At 29.5% G+C, this 27,682-nt stretch overlaps 2 protein-coding genes across 2 annotated transcripts; both read right to left on the reverse strand.

Moving 5' to 3' along the window:
- Positions 1-851: 851 nt before the first annotated feature.
- Positions 852-9,587, reverse strand: nes (lysophosphatidylcholine acyltransferase 3 protein nessy). The gene is made up of 8 exons (XM_011500808.1): positions 9,115-9,587; positions 5,879-5,986; positions 5,221-5,343; positions 5,021-5,136; positions 4,771-4,929; positions 1,686-1,925; positions 1,298-1,606; positions 852-1,201 (listed from the first exon to the last, which is right to left on the reverse strand). Exons 1-8 carry the CDS (start codon positions 9,212-9,214, stop codon positions 926-928), a joined length of 1,431 nt encoding a protein of 476 aa, XP_011499110.1. The 5' UTR covers positions 9,215-9,587; the 3' UTR covers positions 852-925.
- A 6,130-nt stretch (positions 9,588-15,717) lies between these two features.
- LOC105363188 (putative sodium-coupled neutral amino acid transporter 11) lies at positions 15,718-27,581 on the reverse strand. Its single transcript, XM_011500809.1, has 6 exons — positions 27,276-27,581; positions 19,347-19,434; positions 18,890-19,099; positions 18,364-18,616; positions 17,338-17,686; positions 15,718-16,598 (listed from the first exon to the last, which is right to left on the reverse strand). Exons 1-6 carry the CDS (start codon positions 27,348-27,350, stop codon positions 15,990-15,992), a joined length of 1,584 nt encoding a protein of 527 aa, XP_011499111.1. The 5' UTR covers positions 27,351-27,581; the 3' UTR covers positions 15,718-15,989.
- Between the last annotated feature and the right edge of the window lie 101 nt (positions 27,582-27,682).

Below are 27,682 nucleotides of genomic sequence, written 5' to 3' on the forward strand. Positions count from 1 at the left end.
CACTCTTAATAAAATAATTCAATAGATAGCCAAACGTTGTATTCTTAAAAATTTATACAGTTTTCCACATATAAAATTCTATCTTATTATCCGTAATGAATTAAACATTGATAATTCATTCATAAGATGTAAAATTACTTAAATAAGTTTATAAAAATATAAATTAATAATAAGTTTTCAACAAATTATGTCAATTATTATTTATATTTAGAAAATATCAAATAGAAAACAGCTGTATGTTTAACAAATTTTAATATATTTAACAATTTCGCGCTTGAAAAAAAGTAACGTACATAATATATGGGTGTACAAAGTATAGCTATTCTTTTTATTTATACATTATACAATCTTCATATTTAGAAGAGCTCACAACTGTATATTAAAAATGCAATAATTATTGAAAAATATGACAAATGCGTATATTAATTCTGTCATTCTGTCATGAAAACATTATCATATTAACAATTATTACAATTTTAATAATGATTCTATTTTATGACCTATCTACGTTAGTACTTGCAATACATTATTTATGTACAAAATAATAATTCATAAGATAGTTATATTGATCCAAATAGTAAATAATTGAATTAAAAATATTATTTAACTTTCATTAAATAGTACGTTTTAAAATATTCCCTCCCTATATTAATTCAGTTATCGGTTTAATTTTTAAATTTTCAATTTTCTATGTATATAAATAACATGTTTAGGAAAAATTATATCTCGTATGATACTAATGAATTTAATCTTTTAAAAATTTTCAATTCTTAATTGATCAAAATATGTGCCAATGAATGATAAGATAAAAGAACTTAAAAAATAAAAAAAAAAAAAAAAAAAAATATGTAAGTACTTTTGAAAATAGGTCAACAATATGAATAAATACAAACCAATTTATACAATAGAACACTGTATTAAACTCTTAATCGGTTTGTGAACGCTTTTTATGCGGCCTTATTAATCTCTTTATAAATGGCGCCAATAATGGATAAGAAAGGAAGATAATATGTCCTATGAAGTAAACACTTCTATAAACTTTGACGTAACGCGAATATGATAATAGAGTAAAGGGTATAAGGCTATAGCCCATAAAAACAAATGTATAAATTTTAAGAATTGACCAAATTAGAAGTTTGAACAAAAAGTTTTCTTTCATAAGCTTCTGCAGTGTTTCATTTTTTACAAGTACAGGCTTGAGCTATAAAAAAAAAAAGAAAAGAAAAATTATAAGTATTGATCCAATCGAAGTAGAACCAAATACTTAATGATATACTAAATATTATAACATTCTTACATCTTTCTCCAAGTACATGATGATGAACTCCTGGAAGAAGCAAAGATAATATCCACTGTGAAGTCCGTGCCAAATGGCAAGGAAAAGTAAAGTCACAATCTGACTATAAACCTTTGAACCAAGGAACTTCAGTCGCTTGTAAATATACTCTGAACACCAATAATTGGTATTAATATTGAATGACATAATGTAATGATTGAATTCTGTAGCATTTTCAAATGTTAATAGATTTACGTTGGCACAGCCATCCCATTTTTCACAACCATGTTCATCCTTTCCGTTATAAGTTATTCCAAAAACGATGCAAACCTAATTAAAATTATTACTTTTAATGTACAGTATTGATATAGTAACATATATACAATTGTATTAATTAATATTTTCTTACCCCTTCTGTAATCAACCAGCAAGATATGTACTTGTAAAGAGTGCATCTTCCCCAAAGACCAAGAAAGAAGCAGCGCTTAATTATTCCTAATTGATCATATTCAGAACTCGTAAGGTATTCATTGGAAACATATTGAGTGCCAATTTTATACATTGCTGCATAAACAATACCAATTAATGCTCTATTTATTCCCAGCATCAGAGAATTTGGTTTTACTTTTAGTCCAGTAACATCGAGTTTCTGAAAATCGTTAATTTATTATTAGTAAATTATGAGTTACATTTGTGTATTATTATATTACTTCTACATTTAACATACTCAATTCTTAATACGCTTAATTTAATAAATTTATTATTTTACTATAAAAATTGATATAAATATTTATAAAATTTTATATAAATATAAATAATATTAAATGAATTACTAATCAGTTTATAATATTTCATAGAGTGCAATTTATTGTTAATCGTAACAAGACTATTCTACAGTTTTTAATTTTAAAGATTTTAAAATTCTAAATTTAAGATATAAATATATGCTAATTACATACTATAATATTCTTTATAATAATTTGTGGCAATTCTTGCACATTAAAAATTCTTATATACATTCATATTCGAAGAAATTGATTTATAAATTAAATAATAACCGAAGCTATATATAACTACAATATTTGCATAAATAATAACGTTAGAAGCAACAAATTAGTATTTTGTCGCGATAGAAATTAAGCGACAAATTATTGAGGCAAATTCCTAGGATATTTAAAATAAATTATTTAAAAACGCTTGAATGCATATAAATGCGTGATTACTGTTTATTCCGGAAATTTCAAAAATAAAATCATCTAATACTTAGCAAAACAAAAAAATAAACTGTTCATCGATAAAAATTATCCACGTGTGCCATAATAGGTAGAATCTTGTAATTACGTAATCAGAAGTAATGGTAAATGTTCAATCATCCTGACTACAAAAAACGAATAAAAATTAAGTTTCTTTAAACTAAAAAAAATCTAAACTAACCGCTATCTATATAAGTACAGCTATCGCTTTATTTGTCTTATAGGCTTTTCCGTCAAAAGGTTTGAAATATCATTCTCTAATAGCTAAAGATATTTATCTTCGTTTCATTTAAAAAGAAAAATTTTTAAAAATCATTCATCGACACGTAATATATTTCTAAAAATAATTATAAGCATTGCTTTCATTGAATAATCGAATGTTGATATTTATTATTATTCTTGTTGTTGTATTTATTGTTGATTGTGTAAGTATAACCGTTTTATAATGAAAAATAAAATTATAAATTTGGATCTTAGTATATTAATATTATTAAATTAATTATATGTATGATGGAATTATTTTTATATGCTTATAACTATCGGCCAAATTTTTAAATCAGACAAGAATAACTTTAACTTGTCCAATTTTATTGCAGTAGATCGAATCATCTAACTTAATCGTTAAAACAAACTTAATAATCCTCTAATTATCTCTAAATCATTATATTTTAATATTTGATTTCAATATATTTAATACATCAATTGAAATATTGTTTCAATTTTTTATATTAATCGTACAGATTATCGTCACCAATTTTATATTTAATAGTAGTCAGAATATGGCATGATATAAAAATAAAAAATTTTATAAATAAATTTGATTTATTTAAGTAAACAATTAAATTGCAGTAACTAGATTTGGAAAGTAACTTAAATTTTTAATCTATAATTATGGTTTATGTTTTGAAATTATATAACAAACGAATAAAAAAAAACATTGTACTTTAATTTTTAATATCATTTATTCTAATATAAATTCACAAACTAAGAAAATGTTTTAATACTTTTAAAATTGAATAGAAATATAAAAATTACTTACACGAAATATAAATGTATGTTTAAATAAGAGATTTACGTTCGTTTTGATTCGATCGGCTTATATAGAATAATTATAGATTTATTAAACAAACCATAATATTATATATTCAATAAGAATTAAAAAGATAAACACATACAATACATATAATAGTTATGTATAAATGTATGAAAACAATTTAGTAACTACTTTCAAAACTAATCAAACAAATTTAATCGTATAAAATTCTTAAAAGTATGCCTAATGAAAATTTAATTTTGTATAATTAAATGTTTTCAAATACGATTGAGAGATTAAGCACAATTCCATTTAATAAATGACTAAATGAACATTTTTATGATAACAGAATTTTATCTTTCATCAAAATATTTTCTTGATAATGTATATGAAATAAATTAATCATTTTTAAAACCTAAGAAAATAAATATATAGCAGATTCTTAATCAAAGTGTGATATTTTATTTTTTAATCATTAACTACGCTTTGAGTAATATCAATGAAAAATAATTAAAATTTATAGTAATTTTAAACAATTATGCGAGACTAATTATTCATAATATTTCTCGATTATTGTAGTACAAAAATTTAAAATTAATTTACATACCGCATTGCAAAATTATAACGATTTATCGTAAAAATTCAACTATTTCATTAAAAATCTAAGAATGTTACTATTTCATACCTCAATCTTAATAAATAAATAAATATATAAATATACATTCAAATGATAAATACATACATTAATTACACGAATTCGAAAAATATATACTAATAATTGAATCTTCCCGAAAGGAATCCCGAAAAAATTATAAAATTAGACTAATTTTTAACTGGTTTTAAATTAAACGATGCTAGTTTTATATTTAAGTTTTTTGTGCTATGGAACTATAAAATGAATATTTTATAAAAATTAACATTTATGTAAAATGACATTAATACATTACAAACATTCAGCTAATCTTATTTGAATTTAACTGACAATTTGGATTATAAATTTTTAAATTACATTTAAAATTTTACATGCATTTGTTTCCAAATCTGATTAAAAAATATAAATAATAAAAATTATTTTTTAATTGTTATACCACATAAGATTTCTTAGAAAAAAATAATTTATACCAGCCTTCTGACATGTTTAGCGATTATAAAGCGTTAAAATATTATTTGGCCTACATATACAAATTTGCATTCTTCAAGCAACATACGGTTTCCATGAGTTTTCCATTGACATAATCCAGGTATCGTCTCATGCTGAATTGTGGCCCAATCAAAAATGAACCGGGAAAATATACGAACGCTGTCATCTCAAGTAAAGATGGTTTTTCATGCAACATCGTTGTTTTTTGTGTATCCGATAACTTATCCTGGATAATAAATTCAATATTTTATTTAATATTTCTTTATCTCTTGTTTACAATACACATCAATAATTTATTTATATCATAATTTATATACTTCTGGTTTTGTGCTGTCGGCCAGATTAAATGAAAGACCAATTAATCTCAGAGTTAAGACGCACTGAGGCATAGTCCATTTTATATCATAATCATCAGTCGCTGTTGCGTAATATCCTGAAAATTAATTTCAAGTATTTCATTTCCAAAATTTTCAACTCACGTTTAGGCTAAATATTAACTTTACTATTATGTATTTACCACAGAGCAAATATCCCATATTAAATATGAATGTTGCGACGACAGAACTTGATCGATTCCCAAAGACTGAGAAGATCCCATACGTTATGAGTAAAGTGAAGATCGAATGTAAGATACTCCATTCTAAATAAAAAAATTATAGAAAATTACAATTCAATTATCCATTTAAAATCTTATTAAAATAATGATCAGTTTATAAAAAAGATTTACCAATGTTTAGATTTGCAAATAATTAATATAAATTACAATAAAATTTTTCTGTATTTCTTTAAAAAAAAAAATCATTTTCACACGTTATGACGGAAAAAATTATGACAAAAAGGCAATAAGATATTATAAATATAACAACGACTGTTTTAACGAGTATTCAAAATTTGTTCTCATTTTAAGCTGTGTAGTCTCTTCATAATTAGTACTAAGGATACTAAGAATACGTTATAATAAGTATATACTTTATATTTTAATTGTAATTGGGTATTTTTATTATAAGAATAAATGCGTACAACCTATTCACATGGACACGGATGCTGAATAGAAAGAAAAACTATTTTTAAGAAAATTTAATAATAAATTTTTGTAGCAAAACGCGTTAAATGTAAAAGGCCAAATTAAAAAAATTAATCTTCTCATTAAATATAATAATTTCTTATTTACTTACCATAATTCCAAAAACCAAGTACGAGACCACAAATAATAAAATAATAATGTTGGATTGTTGGATTTTTTCCATAAAGTATTTCCCTATGAAAGAGTGCAAGTGGAAAACCTGCAATTAAAATAAAATTAGTAGTAGTATTTTTTTACAATCGTTCATTTTAATTATACTGGCATTAATAACTCTTAGGATAACACGAATTTACGTTAAAAATTCACTTTCACATAAAACACTTTTGTTATATAAATATAATTGAGCTTTCATTTTTTGCTACTTTAACACTTCAAATACATAATTTAAAAGCAAATTATTATATTGGGTTAATCTATTTGGATTTTTCTACTAAATAAAAATAAATTATAATTAATAATGTAAAAAAGCTAATCACATTCCTTAAAAAAATTATGTAAATAAACAATCTATATTTACATCACATGCGTGATAATTCAACGTGCATATTATTTTAAATGCTTATATAATATAAAGTTTCAATAATGTTGAGACACTACTTGTTCTACTACTGCTAATTGTTCGAATTATTTATGCGTTAAAACCAGTGGCTTTATTTATTAGAATGTAGAATGTTATTATTATTATTTATAGCTTCATTATTTCAATGAAGACCAATTATTGTTTGAAATTAAGTACTTCATTATAACATTATACTACGTTAGAAGGAAAAAGTTCAAAGTTAAATAAATATTACTTATATAAAACAGTATTATAATTTTTTTTAAATAAATTACATATATTATTTTGGATTTCAAATATATTAAATTATATTACTTTGGTATACAATTTTTACAAAAGCCTTTTATTATTAAAGTAATGTTTAATCTAAGATGATAATATTCGCCATACAATTAATTATAAAAAACAAAATGTATTTAAAAGGAAAGAACTATATAAAAATAATGCATTACTAAATGGAGTAATAAGGTATTCTGAAAATTTATAAAATCTTTCATTCATTCATTGTTATAAACACCAACGAGTTTGTTTTCGAATGTAATTCAGTATTTAAAAATATTTATAGAAATTTATGTTTTATATTTGGATAATTTCATGTGTATAAATAATGTTTATAGATTTTTTTTTTGTTTTTTTTTTTTGTTATAAAATCAATTTTTATTGCTATTATATCTATTTTTATTTAAATAGTGCAGCAGATTAAATTCAAAATTTAAAAAATCAAGCACATTTTAGATATGACTTTTTTCATCGCTCTATAAAATACAACTTCATTTAGTTTTCTAATATTCATGATCATAAAATAATTGTTAATTTTAATAATAATAATTAGTTAGGTAATATTATTAGTTATAACGTATCCAGAACATGTAATTTTTTAACAAATATTGTTTGATATAAAAATCACTTTAACAGAATGAATAATTATTATATAAATTTTTCATCTTTTCCCATTAATTAAACATCATTAACATATCAGGAAATAAAAAAACCACGAATGAAAAATTCTAAACATAAAAACTAAAATTTTCCTTCCCGTTTTCTTACATAAACGGTTTTAATTTATATACAAGATATTTCTACAAGCATCCAATTTAGTATGTATATGTTATAATAAATTTATAATATCCGCATGCAGAATTATCAAAGGCAAGAAAATCTAATTTCAAAAGGTTAAATATTTAAATTTGACTTTGTTGAATTTCAAACTGTATTGTTTTAGATTTTATCATGTGATTTTATTCACATCTAGTCGTTATTCATCATCAATCATTTTTAATATCAAAATTAATTAATTTCTTCACTGTATATAAATAATTCAAAGTAAATAATATAATAATTTATATTACAATAAACTCAATGTTTAAAATATTAATATTAAATACATCTTGCTTAAATAACCATATGAAATAAGGATACCAGTTATATAGAATCGTTATTTACCGTTGAAAATCAGGTTTGTTAGATACCGCTATATGACTTTATAAAGGATATGAAATTCTTGTTTTATTATGATAATTTGCGAAACAACTTAGAAATGAATTATTGAGGCCAGATTAGACGTAGTGTAAAATATTAATTATCTTTATTTTCCTTTAAGTTTAACTTATTTTAAATATTGTTATAATGAGTTCTGATTGTTGTAGATACTGCATTATTGAGTTTTGCGGAAAAAAATCAGTGAATTATAGTAGAACGCATAATTTTAAATACGCATTATACTTACATTATTGACAGTTTATTCGTATGTTTGTACACATAGTAAAGTATATAAAGCGTACAATACATGAAACTAAATTTGCAAATGATTTATACATAGTAGATAACATTATAATTAAATTTTACGACAAATAATGAAATTAATTTGTTTAATGACTTTAATGTAAATAAAAATATAATTTATATTAATTTAGTTGTATTAATTTGAATAAATTTTTTATATTAAGAAATAATTAAACGTTTAATTATTTATTATTTAATTATTAATTTAGCTTAACATTTAAAAATAAGCTGAAATTTAAAAAGAATATTCGTTCTTATAAAATTCAACGAATTTCAAATTATAAAATTAATTTGTATTGATAGTTTATTTAAATTAATAACGTATAATTATTTAAATTATTTGTGCAAAATATATTTTGTTTTGATCCTGTGCATGAAATGCATATATATATATATACATATTACAGAGATAAATTATATATATATATATATATATATATGTTCGTTTCGCTGATTGACGGTAAGTCACTGTGCTAAGAAAAACGCTTAGTAATTTATTTGAAACGGATACGATTAATTTGAGACACAGCGTTTTATGGCCACTCGAGCACCATTTGAAATATTATAAAGCGATTTCTTGCTTTATTCATTTCAAGTACTATTTAAATTTCGTATTTAAATTTTAATTTTCATCGAATGATGTACGTCATCAAATACCATCGGCAAATAAAATTTATATACGTATATATATATATATATATATATATATATATCACAACTATATTTAATCAAACAATTAGATAAGCTAAAATTAACATAACCTCTGTCGTGCTAGCCATTTAACAATGAAAAGAAATAGATTTTTTTTCAATCCGTCTCTCCAACACGAAGATCGTTACTCTACGCCGATTTTTCAAATTGCTTTCATACAATCAGGCTCGTTGCACTTTTCACTATTCCACGAGTTATCGCATGTTCCAACGAGCACAAACTCAACGGCCAATCTAATAGCACGCGCACTCGTAAGGGTGGGTGGTTCGAATTACCTAAGAAGAGTGAGATGAGAAGTCGCAGGGCATCGGTTGGTACGCCGATGATGTCGGCCAAACTCTCGAGACCACCAACAATCAGCTCACCGCTGGCCATATTTCCTCGTCGCACTGATTCGTCGACGACGAGTCGTTACTCGTTACTGGCGCAGTCGGACACGAGACTCTCGAGCGCAGTCTAGCTGCCTCGAGTGGTGGTGGCCAGACACCGACGACCAGTGCGAATAATCGACAGTCGGGGGACGGAGCTATGCCGGTGAAGAGATATGAATTATGTCGTCACACGATTGCCGTACCACACTCTACTCCACGAGCGTCTCCCACATACACGACGACGCAAATACGCATGGCGAGCAACGGAGATACAAAGCGCGAAGGTCCAATTGGTTTGGAAATCGGAGCGGCAATAACGAAAGCGACATGTACCCGGGTTAAGCTGCCATTGTCGCGTTCTCTGCCCCCGACCCCAACCCCGCGGCCCCATCCGCCGGCACACCGGGCACCAACGGTCGCGGGACGTGGGCTGAGAGGGGAGGAGAATGAAAGAGATAGAGAGATAGAGAGAGAGAGAGAGAGAGATAGAGAGAGATAGAGAGAGAGAGAGAGAGGGCAATATCTAATGGGAAGCACACTAGCGAAAAGAGATGGACATATGCCAGGGTGATTTTGGGTGGCGGAAGAACGGGATGCTTGGAGCGATTTAAATAAAACATTCAGAACGACCGCAGCGAGAACTACGGTTAAATAACCAACTAAACGCCATTAAAGGCGCAACTATTATCGACTGCCGTAGGCTATATGACACGTGGGTGGAGGGTAACCGACGACACCAACACGTCACGATCGCCACCATCCCAGCGGAGTCAGTCGATCGACAAAGTTATCGTTCGTTCGGTATTTAGGCGACAACGAAACTCATCAGTGCCGTTGCTATTAAAATCCGTTAGATGTCGGAACTAAATTTATATCAAAGATATGAGTGCTTCAACGGCAATGGACTAATGCGTATGCGTGAATGTGCGTATACCACCACATTTATTTATTTCTTATGTATTAAGATTATTTATTTTGCATTATGATTTATTGATTTGTCACTGGAGGATTCAATTTTTTTTTTTTTTTTTATTATATCGACCCTTTATTTACGCACGAATTCACTCGTTGAAATTGAATTGTATAAAATGATGTTTTAATAATTAAATCAATGCTTTTAAAAAATTTTACATACTTTTTTTCGTCATTAAGATTGTATTTTTACCTTTATGTCAATTAAAATTACAAATAAATTATTATGCTTTTAACCAAAATGATGGAAAATAACAAATTTATATTTATTTATCTGTATTAAAATTTTGCGAATGTAAATAATGTATATTTTCTTTGATATATGACCACACACACATCACGCACTCACGCACGCGGGCACGCACGCACGCGCATGCACACAGGGACATGCATACACAAGAAAATAAATCTATATACACACACACACACACAAAACACACACACACACACACATATATATATATATATATATATATATATATATTATGTGCGTGCCCGCGCGCGCGTGCGTGTGTGTGTGTGTGTGCGCGCGCGCGCGAGTGTTGGCATGCGTGTGATTTTCCAATAATAATTGCATAGAAATGGGTAAAGGAAGATAGTCGATAAATAAATATGAATATTTTCGGGCGAATCCCTAATTAAGTACTAATCGTCAACGAATTGATTAATAAAATATTACAATAATACAATGACATTTATAAATAAAAATACGATTGATCGAGTATTTTATATATTATCATTAGATTGTTTCGGTAAATATGTTATAACTACTTAATGAAACTTTAAAACAAAATTTTACATTTTATAGAATATAATTTGACAGGCGTTAGCTTTCATGTGCAGTATGTATAGACAATATCTAATAATAAATTATTCAATTAATAATATTTAATATGTAAAATGCTACTGGATTGTGTAATCATTTTAGATGAAAATTGTACTCTATGCCTCCCTCCCATCTTTTTAAAATTTTAAAATCTAATGAACGTTAAATACCATTAATAGCCAATTTTTGTGAAATTATTAGTACATAATAAAAGATCTTGCATTATTGTGGAATGTTCGATGATTACAGTATAGAAAATTCTATATAAGATGATCTTAATAACTGTATATTCTTGTCATTTATTTGTATGGGTATATATAGATAAGAATTTTTTTTTTTCAAACATGAACATCGAATTTCACCCAAGAGATAATAAAATTATCCCCTTTTATGTACACATAATGGAACTTCGGACCCTCGAAAAATACTTAAACATACCCCTCCTATCTCCCAGATATTTCACTTCAATATTAGCATTATTATAATTTAGAGAATCTTTATATTTCTATTTAATTCAAATTAATGTAATACAACCTAATATTTCATAGCATTTATAGTGTTCAAACTTTTATCGTACGATAAATATTATCGACAAAACAAGCAATGAACATTTTATGCACACACAATAAATTTACAATAGATTGTAAATTCATTAAAAAAATTAATAAACATAGCCTTAAATAAATACCAACTGCTTTAAATAAATGTAATATTATAGAACTAACTGCAATCAACAAAGAAAAATAAGTTATTTTAGTTATACAAAAGATTAAATTATTTCAATATATACTTCATTTAGTTTTGGTTCATGAAATCGGAAAATAAAAAGATCAAGAGGACGTAATAGTCTTGTAAATTTCACGATCCGCTGAATTGCATCAAAAGTGAACTATCATCATTACAAAGGTTCAGATAATATATTTTCGAAATTCGATTTTGGTTTATATTAACTGGATTTATCTCGAACTTTTTAAAATTAAGCTATGCCCAAAACCATCATTGTCCAACATAATCCATTGTCGATAAATAATTTTTAATCTTTTCTTTTAAATGAGTTAATTCTTTGAACATATACCGGGAAAATCAAGTAAACATCGCTGACAATCTTTATAGTTCGAATGATTCATAACTGAGTGATAGTGGAATTTTTTTTTTCTTTTTTCTTTTGTTTTTTTAATATTATTAAAAGCTACGGTTAAAGTTCAAAGGATTTACGGGCCTGGTATTCACATAAAATATGTTGAAAAGATAAGATGTAATCAAGGGTCATTATAATTAATAAAATAATAAACCAATATTGTAAATTACGACTTTTTTAATTATATTATCGAGGGGGGGGGCGGGTATTCTTTACAAAAACAGACTGCGTGATTAATAAATAATGAAGAATAAACAGTTTCGCCTATGGCTATTATCCTTTAAAATTTTTTTTATTCATCCCCTATATCAATATAACTAATTCCTCTCGATTATACATTACAATGCGTCTATAAACTATCTATTTCCATGATAATGTAAATATTTCGTAGAAAAGATGGTATTGGTACATAATGAGTACAGTTTACAATAATTACAATTATACAATATATATGCTGAAGAATCATTGGTAATAAACTGCTTTCGAATACATATTATTGATTCGTGATATATATTAATAAATTTAACATGTACTTTGAGAAAGAAATTAATGTTTTCCTTCATGATCGAACAAATTAAATCGAATGATCTTGAAAATATGATGATTTTGTAGAGGATCGCTTAAGAAAGTAATTAGTAAATTTGCATTTTCCGACAATATTGACAAATCAATATGTCTAATTTATATCTTTAGTTTAATAGTTAATTGCTAAGATTTAGACACCAAACATTTCATTAACAATATATTATATTATACATCAATAATATATGTAGTTTTATGTTAAACAAAATTATAATATAATATCTTATATCATTAGAATAAATAGATGTTATTAATTTTTTTAATTAGAATCTAATTGATACTACTTTTTTGATAATTTAACTTTACATTAATATTTTAAATTATTAATCAATTAATAAAGCTGTATAGTATTTTTTAAACCATAGGCATTAATTTTATACAATATATTTGTAACATGTTTGTTAAAATGCTAAATCAATTAAAATTTTTTTATCTTAAATTACTAATTCTTTATTGTCTCGTGTTATAAATATATATATTAATTATTGAAGTATTACATGGAAAAAATGAGAAACAAGAAATGCGGCTGTAAATTCATTTTATTTACAGATTACACATCGCATAAGATAAACTTACATTAACAAACATTATATTCGTTTAAATTTTCAACTCGCCTTAAATCCAAATTAACTATCACAGAGTTAAAATGGTCTTGCCATTTTAAAGGTTTATTATATTTAGGCTTTAACTATTAATTATCTTTTACTTTATCTGTTAATATTTATATGTATGTTAGTAAGTTTATATATATATATATATATATATATATATATATACACACGCATAAATAAATACATATTTTTTTTTTATAAAATTATAGATATATCTTAAATAAATATTATGAAAGGTGTAATATTGATAATGTGTTAAAAAAATTATATTAATTATAATGAATTAATTATAATTAATATAAAGTTATATACATATATAGTATATTTAGGCTCATCTGTAATGTATTATTTACATCTAATCTTTTCTCTCTTAACATGCTTTTTTTTATAATGGATAACACTTTTATTTTGGCGAGTTAAAATATTAAGTATAATTTGTAGTCGTTATATTTATCTTGTATAATAAATATATTCAAAAAGTAAAATCACAGACGAGATAGTTTTATACTTTTAGAAAACTAGAAGTTAAATTATGTAGAATAAATTAATACAAAAAATTGCTGAGAAGCAGATTAGAATATGTAAGTTTTTTTTTTATGAAGTATCATATTTTACGTATATGATGTCATTCTTTATAATACAGCTTATTTTATTATTTTCCTTTGATCTTCTATTAACAATATTTCATATATTTTTATCTTGAGGAACGTTAATCCCGCGCTTTTCTCGAGTCTAATCAAAGACATTTCATTGATAAATTTTTTTTAGACACTTAAGCTTGATAGCCTAATAGCCAATAATTAAGTTAAAGAAATTAAAGATCAAAGAAAATGTTTTATAAGAACTATTCAATATTTTCCTATCACATAAGAAAGTAATGTAATACAATTGCACGTAAATAAGTTAACAAGCGACAAATGTATTATTTAATTGGTTTTTTTTTTATCCAACTTTATAATAAATGTGATTAATAAATATCAATATCGACAATGAGAAACTGTAAAATTTTATACAACACGCTTCAAATATGTTGCTCTGAATACTTTCTTCTGTGGTCTCTGTAGTTTACAATTTGCTTCATATAACTTATAACTGGATTATAACTTCTTATAACTGGATTGTTAATTATTTTTATTTTTAACTTTTTTTATTTATTTATTAATCATTATAACTATATAAAATCATACTTTTAAATATTTATACTTATTTATATTTCCTAGATTTTTCTACGCAGTAAAATACATTCTGTTTGGTCAACACTAATCCAGTTGAAAAAATATACAATATCCAGAGAAAAAGGCTATAATTATTTATAGTATTTAATTAAATGATTTCTAATAGATTTCAACATTAGTGAAAACTGGCCATAGATTTTATCAACATTTATTTTTTACAATGAATATTCGCTACCATTACAATAAATTTTATTTAAGATCATACAGCACTGTAGAAGCGCTCACCTATTTCAATTATTTGCCCGTGCTTAATAATCGAACGCATGTGTATTTTATTTATTATTATTGCGTAAGGTCAGAAACATGATCGACAAAAGTGATTCTACAAAAATATCGAGAAAATCAATAAGAATGTAAAAATCTTATTTTGACACCGAAAATATTGTCAGTCACGAATTATTCAATAGTTCTTAAAATGATAGAATTTACAACATTTGTAAATAAATTGCAAGTGCGTTGTTGGAGCATCTCTTGATCGATAATTGTACCACCAAATGGTCACCATTTTGCAAGAACCCATTTATTTTTAAGCATTGCTTATCAATTATTAAATACTTTATAGACTTATTCTTATAATTCTTTTCAAATACGTGAATAAATAAGTAACACAGGATCGTGTATCAATTTGAAGCACCGTTTGTAAATTCAGGATCAGTTATAATTTAACATAGGTACATAAGAACCTCGACATTTTATTATATTTATATCTTATATGTGACCTATTCAATTAAATAATTCCAAACATTTATAAGGTAATATTTTTAAATTTAGTATGATTTCTGAAAATATATATCATGTCAATATTAAACATGGTTTTTATATAAATTTCTAAGTGTACAATAAGATAATATCATCTATTAAATGGAATAAAATGCTCATTGTTAATTGTATATAAACTTATTTTTTACTTTCATTACTATTAAAAAAAAAAAAGAAAAAAAAAAGAGCATTTAATAAATTTATAATAATAAAGTAAAGATTTATCAATGCCATCATAACTTTTCTGTGGGCTCCTTTAAAAGTCCTTATCTATTCATTATCTTAGATTTATTGTTCTGCTTTGGGAAATTAATAACTGAACCTGAAATTAAAAACTCTATGCGGTTGACGTTTGTTCCAGCCTCTCACCTCCCCCCTCCCCCCTCCCTATCCCGCACGAATCGCTAATGCAACAAATATATATTTCATAAACCTTACGTTAGCAAATACGAGACACGATTTGAATAAGAAACAAACTGTCCTTGGAAAGTTGATGAAGGTACGTTTGTACACATCTCCATAAAGTGTGCAATAAACAAGCACCTGAGTTAACTTTGGCAACGGCACGCCACATATCATGGGAAATTCAGGCGCATTAAAGGAAATGAATTCGATCAGGTATGTATGTTTAGTTCACAAATCAATGACAAAAGTGCTTAGCTCAGGGGCGTGGTAGAATTTGCGATCGAGCGGATAGTTGAGGTTGCTAAGGATATTACGGAGGTCGCCGTCGCAGCAGTTGTCGTCGCGGCCTTCGTTGCCACCTGGATTGCCGTCTCGGTCGCCGTCTTGGTTACGGTCTTCGCGGCAGCGCTCATCAGTGGTGTCGTCATAATTGTTGAATTAAAGCTGTCGTTGCTTATGACGGAAGTCAGACTCGAGTTGGAGGGCTGACAGTAAGTCATGACGCCTCCGTGGGCGCAAGAAGCCGATGACGTATTATTGAAGATGAGTAGCAGGAGGCCCGAGACAGCGGCGAAAATGCCTGCCATTAGCAGACCGAACGCTGGAAGCTTCTTCGGGGAGAGGAGCGGACCATCTTCGAGTTTGAGGTAGCAGAGAGCTGGTAGGACATAGGCTAGTGGCACCGCAGCGAGGATACCGTTCAGCTCAAGGACGATTCCAAGACAGTCCGTCGACATGGAGATGAGGTATGCTACCGAGATTATTGCCATAGTGATTATCAGGTACTTGCGGTCCGAGCCAGCAATATAAGCATCGTGGTTCTCGACTTCGTCTGTGCCGCGTATTGCGGTCATTATTACCTAATTACAAGACGAAAACTTATAATTAAAAATTCACTTATAGTCGCCACATTTGCATAGTTATGGAGAAGTGGCTAACGACTGGATTCCTACAATAATTAATTCTTGATTTACTTAAGTCATATAGATCGAGGTGCAATTTTGATCGATGAATATATCGATTATTGTATATTATAGAAATCTCGGTAATCTTCATTAAAATTGCAACGACAATTAATTATGACTTTGATTAATTAAAAAATGCTTAATTTTTCACGTCACTGATAATGCTTTTATATGCTAATTTTTATTTATAACCATTATAAATTTTATCGACTCATATTATTTAATGAAAATTGCATATAAAAGAGTTAATTTACTCACGTTTTATATACTTAATTTTAATTATTGTTTATTAAATAACAGGATTGGCCTCTCAATTTAAATACATTAATAATAGAATTTTAATTATTAGAAATACCAAAGTTTGCAACTTATTTTGTATGCAAATATTTACAAACTACACAATAATAATAACTGTGATTGTTTATTTTAAGCAATCAAGTGTTTCACGAACCAAGATAGACTGAAGAGCTCAAACGATACGTAAATATAAAGATAAAAAAGAAAAATGTACACGTTAAATTTCCATTTACATTTTAATATTCGAGTACAATAATGAAATTGGACTGGCCTGTCCCGTTTTACAAATCGAACTTTAAAATTTTAAAAAGCAAAGCAGTATTATAAAAAGTTGTACCTCTCGTGTAACGAAGCACTCGATGGGAAAAGTAAGCAGAATCGTGCCTGAAAACATAACTCTCGAGAAATTCATGAGGTCATCAGTCCAGCAGTAGTTTTCCATAAGATCACCCTGGACATAGCCGGTAAAGGTCGCGTAGCCAGCGATGCCGAACGCCGCGGCAATGAGGAAGGACGTAAAGAGGGACCAGTGCGTGACGACATCCCATTTTTCTTGCGTTGCACGCTCGATCGAACCGTAGATTAGAAATGTATTGTGATGGCACATGAAGGCGAATGCCATTATGCCCACCGATGGGATTATCCCTGCCAAATTACCGAATCTCCAGCTATCCGGGTGACTCGGCCTGCCAAACATTCACATAAATTTTGTTTAAGCTATGCAATTTTTAAACCAACATTTTTCATTTACGTCTCTTTTCACACCACGCCTATGGTGCTGATTGTAACAAACTTCTCAATTTAGTCCTCCATTTAGTCGTATGGAGATCAAGAAATGATAATACAATATTATGGCTACAAATACATCGATTTATTATTATCAGCAATACTAGATAAATTATTCTTCTATTTTGAATTATCGAGTTGCATTTAGGTTAAATTATGGACATCGATGAAAACACAGACTTTCACAAGTCAAAAATCAAAGCATTAACTTAATACGACGTGAAATAAAAAATATCAAATAAAATCCATGTTATTATGAATAATTAAATTATGTAGCTAATTGTCGTAATTAAAAAATATTTATACACTTTAAGTGCTACTCGTGTAGTAGTCTTATTAAATTATAACTAACGATAAAATTCACTTTTAACCAAAAACTGTTCTTTCAAGTATAAACATTATTCCAATTTTTAGCAAAATTTACAGAATTAAATAACGTTTCATTCGTTATTTTAATAATTTTAATTATCTCTTGATTTTTACGATTTAAAAATGAGAATCTTACATTTCCATATATGTAGTGACGGTTTAATTTAGGTTTTATTTATAAAATTATGATATGAATGTAACAACTTACACAATTGAAGACATAGAATCCATCCTGATGAAAATTGCTAGGAGAATGAAGCCAACACAGACTAACGATAGAAATGAAATTTTCGCTAAGCGAGCGACATTTCGGTATAAGCAGAGTGGAATCACGACTAAAAGCGTCGCAAGGAAGATAACAAATTCTCGTTTAACAATGAAATTATCCTTTCCTAGTCCAGTTACGCGAATAAGAACCTTCGTTACCGTGTCACCCACAACGACATTGTATGACACCATTGCTGAAATTAAATATTTACCAATACATAACTGTACATTCTTCGTTCGTAGTGAATAATAATATTGAATTGTCATGGCAAATTAAATTTTTACTCTTTGCCTTAATATAAATCCAATGAAAAAGATGCTTGTTAACGCAATAAATGCCGATGTCAATGCTCTTTAAAATAACGGACTTTTCAAAAATTCGTCATTTAAAAGTCGTAAAATAGAATTTTTGTTGAAATATAATGATATGCATCGAACGTGCAATGCACATAGCTCGTGAAACGTACCGATAAATGGATAAACAAACTGTAGCGCAGTCAGAATATAAAAGCCAGGACGTCCGAAGCTAGCCCGCATTAAACCTTGATAACTCATTTCGCCGCACAAATGTCCACTCCTGACCATCAAAATTAGAGAGTAGTCAGTAAGTACTGCGACGATGATCAAAAGCGCAATTCCAAGTCCAAAACCTGCCTGATGAAGCGCATACGGGATACCTGGAAATATAACACAAGTATCGACTTTCATTATGTCTTTGGCTTATAAAGAACAAACTAATAGTTTCATTAAACTTTCATTAAAACAACATTCGCCTTCAAGGGAGAAAAAAGTCGAATAAAAGCATTGTGATTAAAATATGCGGTTGTACGCATTTAATTAAAACTTGGGTATGTAGTTCAAGTGCATGAAATAAACGATGAGAATTTAGAGAGGCGATAAAAATAAAGGATGGTAGTGCCTTACCGATGACGCCACTTCCTATAATAGAATTAATGAAGTTAAAGCTGGCAAGCGGTAGGCTCGTGAATTTTCCAGAGTCATCCTCATCCTCCTAGAAGCAAAGACAAATTCAGAGCGAGCAATTCGAGAATAGCCGTGATGCTTGACTGATCTTGGTTAAAAGGGAGCGTCGGAGCATAAGGGAGCGTCGGAGCATAAGGGAGCGACGGAATTTTATGGGGAAGACGACGGGTGAAGGCATTTTTCAAGTGAAATACGAGTTAGGCCGAACACAATCGATTGTTTCACGCATAAAGCAATTTTAACATGATCGCAGCCACATAATGTTATGCAACGAAATGCTTTGGCAAATTTAAGCCGGTTAACGAAAAAAAAAAAAAAAAAAAAAACGAAAATACAACGAGCTTTTGTATGTCGTTTTCCATTAAAGTCTGTTCGACTTTTATTTCATGGAAAGAAGTTTCTTTATGATATAGATATATTTTTATAATAAGCACCGTTGCCATTATTTTTATAACAATGCTTTTTTATTCTTGTTATTTCAAATAGTTTTAAAAACAATTAATACATTCACGCTATAAAGTAGTTCACAGAAGTAATAAAAATTATTTGTTTACAACTATTATTAGAAGCGCATGCAAATGTAACGCGCTATTTATTTCAACTGTAAATGATATTTCTATAGTATTTTATTATTGAGTAGTACATATCACTTGAATAAATTCTTTTATAAAAAAATATTTATAATAAAGATTTTGCATTTATATACAATGTTAAATTATACTATAATGTTTTGATAAATAAATCATTTTTAACGTTTAATCATTAATTTCAATTTTATATGTATATAGATGTCTGTAAATCGTAAGACTCACTTTACATTTGAATTTATATTTGAAGTTTCAAGAGAATATTGATGAAATGAAATAAAAAAAAGTACTATAAAAGATCAATAAGTCACCTGACAATCGCTTTCCCATGCATACTATTACGAGCAATTAAAAATTAAATATTATAGTGATAGAAAAAAAAAGGATAGTAATATTCTATCTAACTTAATTAATTAATATATTTTTATTGCAGATTTATAGTAACATATTTTAATATACTAATTAAATAATCAATGTTTTCCTCTTAAAATTGCATTGTACTCTCAAACCACAAAACTTTAAATACTATAAAAATTATCTAGTAAGGATTCCTATCGATATCAGTGTATTATGAAAACATCGTAATTAAAAAAGATTACCCGTACATTAATCACTTATGTGCTTACTAAACTCCATCAACCCACTCTCACACACACACACACTCACACACACACACACACACACACACACACACACACACACACACACACCCATATATATATATATTGTTATTTTGCAAATTGTTAAAAATTTGAATTTATACGAGCATCCAATAGAGTGCGATTCAATATCAATTCTAATATTATAAGCAGAAATTTTGAAAACATTTTTCATGAATCTTAATGATCATGGCATTTAAACATTAATATTTATTAAAATATTAAATAAATAAGTAATGTTTACTCATGCTTTAATTCAAAATATAATTCAAAACATTATACTTCATAATCAATGATATTGTTTTTAAATTAATGTTATCTTGATTAATTGATAGTATTTTCATCCACTAGAAAACACATTTTCCAAATGACACAAATATATTGATTAATACAATTCGTTAATTATTTTATCAGCCCGCACATGCGATGTTGTCGTAGAATATTAAAAGGGAATAATGGTTCGTTAATTTTCCGAATGTAGTCTTCCTTGGAAAAATCGATTCTCTGAACGGAAAATTTATTATTTCCCTTTATTCTAGTCTCAAACTCCAAACAATTCTACACGTCACGCTCAAATAATCTTTTTGTAAGATCTTGATTAAATTCAATGTGTAGAATATTTCACTTGAACTGCATATAGTTTACGACGACGACGACACATGCACAAAATATTTATTTAGGCTTGAATAAAAATACATTTTAATTATGTTCGATAATTGCTGTTGCCAAGGAAAAGTAGTAGTAGTAGTAGTAGTAGTAGTAGTAGTAGTAGTAGTAGTAGTAGTAGTAGTAGTAGTAGTAGTAGTAGTAGTAGTAGTAGTAGTAGTAGTAGTAGTAGTAGTAGTAGTAGTAGTAGTAGTAGTAGTAGTAGTAGTAGTAGTAGTAGTAGTAGTAGTAGTAGTAGTAGTAGTAGTAGTAGTAGTAGTAGTAGTAGTAGTAGTAGTAGTAGTAGTAGTAGTAGTAGTAGTAGTAGTAGTAGTAGTAGTAGTAGTAGTAGTAGTAGTAGTAGTAGTAGTAGTAGTAGTAGTAGTAGTAGTAGTAGTAGTAGTAGTAGTAGTAGTAGTAGTAGTAGTAGTAGTAGTAGTAGTAGTAGTAGTAGTAGTAGTAGTAGTAGTAGTAGTAGTAGTAGTAGTAGTAGTAGTAGTAGTAGTAGTAGTAGTAGTAGTAGTAGTAGTAGTAGTAGTAGTAGTAGTAGTAGTAGTAGTAGTAGTAGTAGTAGTAGTAGTAGTAGTAGTAGTAGTAGTAGTAGTAGTAGTAGTAGTAGTAGTAGTAGTAGTAGTAGTAGTAGTAGTAGTAGTAGTAGTAGTAGTAGTAGTAGTAGTAGTAGTAGTAGTAGTAGTAGTAGTAGTAGTAGTAGTAGTAGTAGACAATTTGGCAATTTGAGATAGTCCGAAATATTTAGTAATGCGCGTCGGTAGCTAAATTTAAAAATTCATAGATATTTACTTAATGACTGATGACTTTTGTCCTTGGTCAGGTCACCGATAAAAGTAATTGAGAGTATTATTGACGTTACACCCTCCCATTTCGCTAATCTACTGATAATATGATAATGTATGATAATGTAATAATATCTAATGATGGATCTGATCATTTTATGTAAATGCAAAATGGGCTATGAAAAATAATTTGAAAGATTTGATAAAGAAAAAATCTGAAAAAGATTTTCATAATATACTCAATTCATAATAAATATATGGTAACAAATAAAAAACGTATTATACTCAAATAATAGTAAAATAAACTCGCTGTTCGATAACGAGTAAAAAGTTTCGTCAAACGCATGCAGTTTTATCGATGCACAAAATTTTAATGACGTCTGCTTTTAAAAGTGTTCTGCTACGAATTTAACATTAAATAATGTCTTTGTAAATTTTTATCTTCTTTTTGTCTTTTTGGCATAAAACTTTGAATCACAAATCATCTTAGTTAATTAATTTATTTAGTCATCGACATTATCTTGTATTAATCGTGGCAATAGCTATTTGCATTTCTCTCGATTAATCGCCAATTCGCATTATCTTCAGACACGAATACGAGAAAGAAATTTATAAAACTTATAAAAGAGATATTTATAACCAACGATAAAAAACAATTTTTTGTAAAATTTTACATCCTCGTTAAAATAACATTCGTGTTTAATACGATTTTAAGCATTTTGGTAAATTTTCATCCTCATAATTCTTTCATAACAATCGGCCTCTAATCGAATGTTATTTCAGTAAGATATCCGTTATTCTGTGTAATAATAATAATAATGATAATAATGATGATGATGATGATGATAATGATGATAATAATGATAATAATGATGATGATGATGATGATGATGATGATGATGATGATGATGATAATAATAATAATAATAATAATAATAATAATAATCTACTACTTTCAAAAAATGCTTACGAAATGATTTATTAATGAACAATAAAACAATTATAAATCCATGCAATTTAAAACGGCTTTTTCATTTTGCACAACTAATATCTTCACAATAATTTAAACAAAGCATATATTACACAATAGATATATTAGCAGCACAGTACAACTTTCATATTATAGCTTTATCTTTCAAAGCACACGCACAATTAAATTATGCTATCGCGTAATAGTTATTACACAATCTGAAAGTGCAACGTAGTTGCATAAAAGTTACCCTTTATATCTTTAATCGTCAACGCTTATGCAACGCGATAATTACAATAATATTAGCTTAACACCAATAAATGTTGTCAGCAAATATTCAATTGAAACGCAAGAGTGAATCGGAGAGCAAGGTATCGATGATAATACACGGCACTTAAGTGCTAAATCCCACGCGCTCAATTCAAGAGATTAGCTTTTTGTGAAAATATATCCGATTGGTTGACGTTGGAAGCCAATATTAAGCATAAAAGCATCGCAAAACTCTCATTGTTAATATCTCAATTATCGAGCAATCGAGTGAAATCATAATCATGCGATAATCAAAGTCGACAAGTCTGCGTGCGTCTTACCCTAACGAGCTGCCGCATGTCGTCGAAGGAGTCCTCGGAGCCGAGGCTGCCTCCCTGTCGAAGTTACAATATATCACTCTTAAAATCCTTGGGCGCGATAAAGTGACGATGGCGATAATTAATAGAGGCTAATAGGGAATGAAGTTGGAGCGGCTACAGCGCCAGGGCTCTCGAGAAAAGTCCCGGGGTTGAAGCGAGGTCGAATCGCGACAGGGATGAGCCGCTACGGGTTTGGAAAAATTCGCCAAGAGGCAGATCGAAGTCGGTCGGTATCGCGCCGCGACTGTCCCTAGCGCACAAGTAGTCACGTTCACCTGTTGCTGCGCATCGCCGTGACGCGATGCTGCCACTAGGATACTACGGGGCCACTTGTCGCTTCACGTTATCGTGACTCGCGATCACTAGCTCACCTGGCCAAAAATGCTCATTATTTTCACTGGTGTTGGGATGGAGCGTCGTACGGAGGGGTTGACGGGCAACCGAGTGACGCAGTAACGGCCGTTACTCGACTGGGCCACGCACTAGCCTCTATCCTAGAAAGGTAAGTCGTGGAGTCGCGGCGTGGGAGCCGTGATAGGAGAAGGATGAGGAGGAGGAGGAGGAGGTACCGTTTGGCCGCGTACGCCTCCTCCCAAGCGTAACTCGGCCGGCGCCGTTTCCTTTTCATTTGACTTTCTTATTTTCCTACGACGCGTTAATCTCGTTTCTCGTCCGCGGCCGCACTTTCCTCCGCTGATATTTGACGCACCGTTTTATTGGTTTCGCAATTGTCGAACAGACTAATTATCTAATTCAATTAGGTGCCTAGGATGCTAGTCTAACTTTTATAATTATGTCGTCGCTCGGAAAACAAAGGGATTATTGTTTTTGCATGTAATTAGCTCTATGGACGAAGACGGACACAACGAAGGTTACTTACGAAGGAAGAAGTCCTGACATTTAACGAGGAAAGGGAAGTCGATATAAATGACGTTCGGTGTATTGTTATAGTTTTTGAAATAAAACGAAACAAAACTTTTTCTTCGCTCGTCATCATTAAGTTTGGAAAAAAGTTTTTTACGTTATTTTCTTGAAGTCGCTAAAGTTGACCTATAATAGTCGAGCAGTTATTATTATTATCATATATATATATATATATACACACGATCGCCTAATTTGGATTTGATCGTAATACAAAAACATTTTCCAAAGTGAGAATGGCTTCGTGAATTTGTATACACTACTACAATTATAAATTATTCAAGGTAGGATATACAAAGTGTTTTTAATTTTTATAGCAATAATATTTATGGTCGATTAATAAATACGGTTGACTCGTGTTTTCAACTATCAATGCGATTGATACTATGATTTGGCATGGCAAATTGAATTTAAAAATTTCAGATGATTGAACGAATGTCAAATCGTATGAGCATTAAACTTGTTTCTCGACTAATTTTATGCTTGTTGATACTAATTTTTAAAACAAAAGTATTTTGTCTATATACTACACGATTGAAACGATTGGAAAATTTTTACTTTTTATAAAATATTTCGGTAAAGCTCGGATCGCTCGCAATAAATAATTCTATAACAAACCAGTCGTTATTAAACTTCGAATTATTGTTAGTTAGTGAGATTGTTAGTTTGTAAGTAAAAGCAGTTTAGAATGTAGTACAAGCAATATTTTCCAATAAATATTTTCCATTCCTTCATTTTCTCTAGGCATTTGAAATCGTTTCATAAATTAAAAAGTAAAACCAAATTTGCTAGAGAGTAATTTCATAATAATTAATAATATATGATCTGCTATTGATTTTCTCATTCTATACTTTATGTATATGTTAAAAGTTAAGCCAGATATTTGGTTTATAAAATCATGACTCAGCTTTGCATTGCACTTCAACTCCTTACGATAAATTGAATTTACCTTTTTCTTAAAATTATTTGCCGAAAAATATATTCGATTATATTCGACCGACCGAGCATTTTATTTTTTCATCGTCTCTGAAATGATATCGAATTAAGTAAATATGAATTAATGGTGAAAACGTTTACATTCTCATATCCAAAGTATCATTTTGGTTTTGTCATATAATAATTGTAGTTCCTAACTTTATTAAATAACTTCGTTACGAACATGAAAACGATCGCAGCTAACTTTCTAATAATAAACTCGAAGCAATTGACGAGAGTCAAACTTTGTAATTTACTTTATATGATTGTGATGCACATGAATTTAATTAAAAAAAAAATATATATACACAGATATATATATATATATATATATATATATATATAATTGCTTAAATTTAGACATCATTGTTCCAATGTGCAAATATGGTTTGTATCATTGAACTTTCAGTTTCGAGATAATCTGTCATCGGCTAATCCTCATATACTTAACGAAATTGATTAACGAAGCTATTAGCGAATGAATCATTTATAACCGAGAAAATGCCGTTTAATCATGAGCGTTGTACACGCGGCGCCTGATTCGATTGTTATTATCTATGGTTATCGTACGTAGATGAGAAATTTTGACAGACATTTGTAAGTCGTTAAAGCCCAAGCATTGTTTGATGCATATGCCCGAGGAGTCGCGTTTTTCCGGTTTTTTCGCTTGCGCCTGTGCATCAAGATGCCAAGATCGAATTACTGCTCCAGGAATTGAATCCTAATACCGCAGCGGCGGCGACGGCGGCGTCGGTGGCGTCTACAACGGCACGGGGACGACGACTCACTCGCGTTGGGCGGGGAGGAAATGGAGGATCCGGATAACCAATATGGGACCGTGAATTGACAGCCTCTAAGCATTGTACTACGTAAGATTCTTTTATTTCGTTGCGTGTGAGAAATTTATTTACGAGTGGCAGATCTGGAGCTCCCTTTGTACGATAGCAAAGTGATAACGTCAAAACAACTCAACGAATCTCTTTTTCAGGGCGGCTAATTACCTTTTGATGGTATATGTTGCATAATTCTGCTGGCTACATTGAAAATAACCGTATCGTAACTTTGCATTCGAGTAAGAAATATTAGGATGGTTTAGGTGCTCGATAGCGCACAGACATTAGAATTATTTGGCTGGACGCTTAAACTATTTCATTTCCATTTTTTGATCAATCTTTACGAGCAATTATTCATAGTGTTTACAAATAACGTTAATATCCTGCATTAACGGCTTTCAACTTCGCACGCTCGAGCTCATGCGAGTGTTTCAAACATATGTTTGATCGATAAAATTCAATAACATCGACGTAAAATAGTAAAATTTCTAATCGCGATTTAAGTAAAAATGATGAATGACAGCATGTACGTGTCTCCTGCCTGGCTAAAGTAATATAATTGGAAATATCAAAATTTAACAATATTACAATAACAGAGTGAGTGACTCGCGTGATCGGCTATGTCCCGATAAAAGTAATCGGACCGATTAAAGAAAAGCTGCACAGACAAGTGCGGAGACCTCGGCACAAGCTTAACTGTCCGTTCACTCGGTAATCGTCTCCGACCATTAGCCCGGCGATTATTAATCCTAGTGAGTAGTCCGCGTGCGTAACGCCGCAGTAATTAAAGATCCGACGATGGGCGACGCAGCCCGAGATAGAAGAAAAATAAGCTTCGAGCTGAAAAGCAACTCACGTCCTCGAAGGGCTTCCTCGAGTCGAGTATGTAGCTCTTCTCGTTCATGGTCTTCTTGGGCTCGGCGCCCTCCATGCTGCAGCTTTACGGGGGCGAGCGTCTCGAGCTATCAGTAGATACGGTCGTGTCGAAGTTCCGACCAAGAGGGAGGAAGGTTCGACAGTCGATTACAGGAGGGGCTGGTTGGGGGGAGGTCGAAGGGACAAACCAGTGTCCGCGTCACGAACGAAATGCGAGCACCGACTGGACTAATGAACGGGTGGCCGTACGACGGCGGCTCGCGCCTTCGTATCTTTATTGCCGATACGCCCACCTCCTCCACGGCGTCGGCTACTCGCCGCCCACCCCCGCTGCCCGTTCGCGCCACCGTTTACTTCTCTCTCCTTTCCTCCCTCTCACTCTTTTGT

Source organism: Ceratosolen solmsi, unplaced genomic scaffold, assembly GCF_000503995.2.
Source record: "Ceratosolen solmsi marchali unplaced genomic scaffold, CerSol_1.0 scaffold27, whole genome shotgun sequence".
NCBI lineage: Eukaryota > Metazoa > Arthropoda > Insecta > Hymenoptera > Agaonidae > Ceratosolen > Ceratosolen solmsi.

Coding starts and splice junctions, on each gene's coding strand:
- LOC105363188 (XM_011500809.1), bottom strand. CDS start 27,350: ATGGAGGGCGCCGAGCCCAAGAAGACCATGAACGAGAAGAGCTACATA. Junction 19,435..27,275: donor CGAGGAAGCCCTTCGAGGAC/GTGAGTTGCTTT, acceptor CTTTGCTTCTAG/GAGGATGAGGATGACTCTGG. Junction 17,687..18,363: donor GATTCTATGTCTTCAATTGT/GTAAGTTGTTAC, acceptor AATGTTTGGCAG/GCCGAGTCACCCGGATAGCT.
- nes (XM_011500808.1), bottom strand. CDS start 9,214: ATGGCCAGCGGTGAGCTGATTGTTGGTGGTCTCGAGAGTTTGGCCGAC. Junction 5,344..5,878: donor ACTTGGTTTTTGGAATTATG/GTAAGTAAATAA, acceptor TTTTTTATTTAG/AATGGAGTATCTTACATTCG. Junction 1,202..1,297: donor TCATGTACTTGGAGAAAGAT/GTAAGAATGTTA, acceptor TTTTTTTTATAG/CTCAAGCCTGTACTTGTAAA.